This window comes from Sphaeroforma arctica (genome assembly GCF_001186125.1).
Source record: "Sphaeroforma arctica JP610 unplaced genomic scaffold supercont1.2700, whole genome shotgun sequence".
NCBI classification, from domain to species: domain Eukaryota; class Ichthyosporea; order Ichthyophonida; genus Sphaeroforma; species Sphaeroforma arctica.
The window spans coordinates 1-3,035 of record NW_014037858.1 but is presented as its reverse complement, the minus strand read 5'-3'; the positions used below and the strand labels follow the sequence as shown (position 1 = coordinate 3,035).

At 43.3% G+C, this 3,035-nt stretch overlaps 1 protein-coding gene across 1 annotated transcript; it reads left to right on the top strand.

Annotated features, from left to right (window-relative positions):
* Positions 1-709: 709 nt before the first annotated feature.
* SARC_12908 (hypothetical protein) lies at positions 710-2,242 on the top strand (the record flags this gene model as incomplete). Its single annotated transcript, XM_014292977.1, has 2 exons — positions 710-860; positions 2,122-2,242. Coding segments are annotated over 2 exons (272 nt in total), but the record flags the coding sequence as incomplete, so codon positions are not given.
* Positions 2,243-3,035: the final 793 nt, after the last annotated feature.

Genomic DNA, 3,035 nt, shown 5'->3' with positions numbered 1-3,035 from the left:
AAGTAATATTCATATTATTCTTAATAAAACAACACATGTATATATTATATATATATATATATATATATATATATATAAATTTTCATACATGTATATATATAGATATATATATATATAGAGAGAGAGAGAAAGAGCGATCGAGCTTGTGTATGTCTTCGTTATTCCTACCTGCCATGTGTACCATGTGTTCAACTTACAGTCCAGTGCACTGTGCGGTGTAGTTTACCCTGTCAAATCTTCGCTACAACCAATACGTGTTTATATCTGTGCCATGCCTTGTAGGCATTCGCCTTGCAGGCATTCGCCTTGCAATTCGTTCGGCCCAGTTCTCTCCGCTGTTCTTTATTGATTAAGTGCATGTTCTCTAGCTATACCCCAATAGCTGTTCGGTACTAATTAGTATGTGGTAGTATTGGCTCTAGTGATCGCACGTTGTGACGCTGTGTACGGATACAGTGCTATCTACAAATGGGGGACGGTCCGTTGTCTCGCTTATTGACAACAAGTCTACGGCCACAGCAATACACGCGCTTAGGCATGTTGTGTATGTCATTGAGTTACATAGACCCCTTTGAAGATATGTTTATACGAGTATGTATTGAAGTACCACACTCAGAAGACATGTTTAAGTACGACAGTAAATTAACGCACCACACTCCAACGTGGTATGTATAGCATACACTAATCCGCTGGCCCTGTGATACGGCAGAACGCTTTGCACCGCCACTTCAGCAGGAGTGTGCCACCATTTCAAAGGCAAAGGCAGTGGAAGCGATGTATAACAAGCTGGCATCGCCCATGCATTCGTACTTTCATGCCGCCTACATCCCAACTAACCACGTCAAGTGGATGAAATCAGGGTGTGTTGTGTGTGTGCGATGTGTATCATCTTTATGTATATATACGTACAGATATACTTCCATTCCGCCTACATCTCTACTAGCTACGTCAAGTGGATGAAATCAGGGTGTGTTGTGGGTGTGTGATGTGCATCATCTTCGTATTTCGAGAGCTATGTATATATACGTACAGATGTAGTTTCATGCCGCCTACATCCCAACTAACCACGTCAAATGGATGAAATCAGGGTGTGTGGTGTGTGTGTGATGTGTATCATCTTCGTATTTCGAGAGCTATGTATATTGACTCACACGTGTACTTCCATTGAAGTTTCATCCCCACTACTGACGTTCTTTGGCTCGAATCACGGAGGTTTGGGCGTATCTAAATTCGACACCTATTGTCGTTTGCTAGTAAGCACCTTCTTCAAATAGAGTCGCACATCCACTACACACATGCATGCGATGTCTTCATGAGCTTAGGCCAGTCCGGGTTGTACATAGTGCAAGCCATCCATCATTACAACGTAGTTCCACTTCATATAGTAGCAGTAGCACATCATATAGTGGGATGCAGAGTATCAAAAGTGTAGCTGTGTGTATATCGCGTACATACATGCATTCACACACGCACACACACTCACGAATATACATGAACAGCGGCACACACACTCTCAGAGAGTCTGATTGATTGCACCCACGTCCAGATCACAGGATTTGTGGCCATATAGTAGTACAACCATCAATATACCTACACTCTTCTCACAGTCAATGGATAAAGTCTATGTTTAGCGTTGAGATAGCAAGGACAGAGGTGTATATCCAGGTCAATTCATCCTGTATGCAACCTTATCCCTCTTGTAAGCTTCCATACAAGTGACTATTTGTTCTGTATGTACGCTCGTGTAGCACTCTCAGTCGCACATGGTTGCCATGGTAACGTATGTAGACGCATCTCAGCGCTACAGTGCACGCACTGGGAGTCTTCGGAAACAACCGTCTACGAACACACACACAACTCATTTCTATTGAATACAGAACAGTGTAGTAACACACTTCCTATTTCGCACAGAGAGGATGTGTTCTATGAGGTGCCCTATACCCTCTACGTACACACACACAACTCATATCTATTGAATGCAGAACAGTGTAGTAACACATTTCCTATTTCGTACAGAAAGGATGTGTTCTATGAGGTGCCCTATACCCTCTACGTACACACACACAACTCATATCTATTGAATGCAGAGCAGTGTAGTAACACACTTCCTATTTCGAACAGAGAGGATGTGTTCTATGAGGTGCCCTATACAATGCGCTTTGAGCCGTACTACATAGCCCGAGCACCTATTCCGATGTTTAATCCAGGGTTTGTGGACCGTGGCGGCAACTTCGCACAGCAGGTGGGTTCAATATAGTGAGGAGAGAAGTGTGCTGGATAGGTCATGTATAAGGGTATACACTGTCTTGAAGCTCATGCCAGGTGCACTGGATATGTCCATGTATAAGGGTATAGACTGTCTTGAAGCTCATGTCAGGTGCACTGGATATGTCCATGTATAAGGGTATACACTGTCTTGAAGCTCATGTCAGGTGTACTGGGTATGTCCATGTATAAGGGTATACACTGTCTTGAAGCTCATGTCAGGTGCACTGGATATGTCCATGTATAAGGGTATACACTGTCTTGAAGCTCATGTCAGTCATGTCAGGTGTACTGGGTATGTCCATGTATAAGGGTATACACTGTCTTGAAGCTCATGTCAGTCATGTCAGGTGTACTGGGTATGCCCATGTATAAGAATATACACTGTCTTGAAGGTCATGTTACGTGTACTGGATATGTCCATGTATAGGGGTATATGCTGTCTTGAAGCTCATGTTCTGACAACAGACTTTATCACTTCGGCATGCACACTTTAGTTGTGAACGAGTTGTGGATTCAACCCAACCCCCCCCCCACACAGAAAAAGAGGCTTATTCAATGTCTATATTCTTAAAGGAATACTACTGCTGTATACATATAAAAACAAATTAACAAACAACCAAAGCCCGCCCTCCCCCCCCCCAGACCCACCACAGCCACATAGACTATTCAATATCTCTGATACCGTACACGCATCCCTGCTACTACCATATACACAGACACTGGAGATGTACTTAGCTGGCTATCACTTCATAGTCACTCCCATCCCT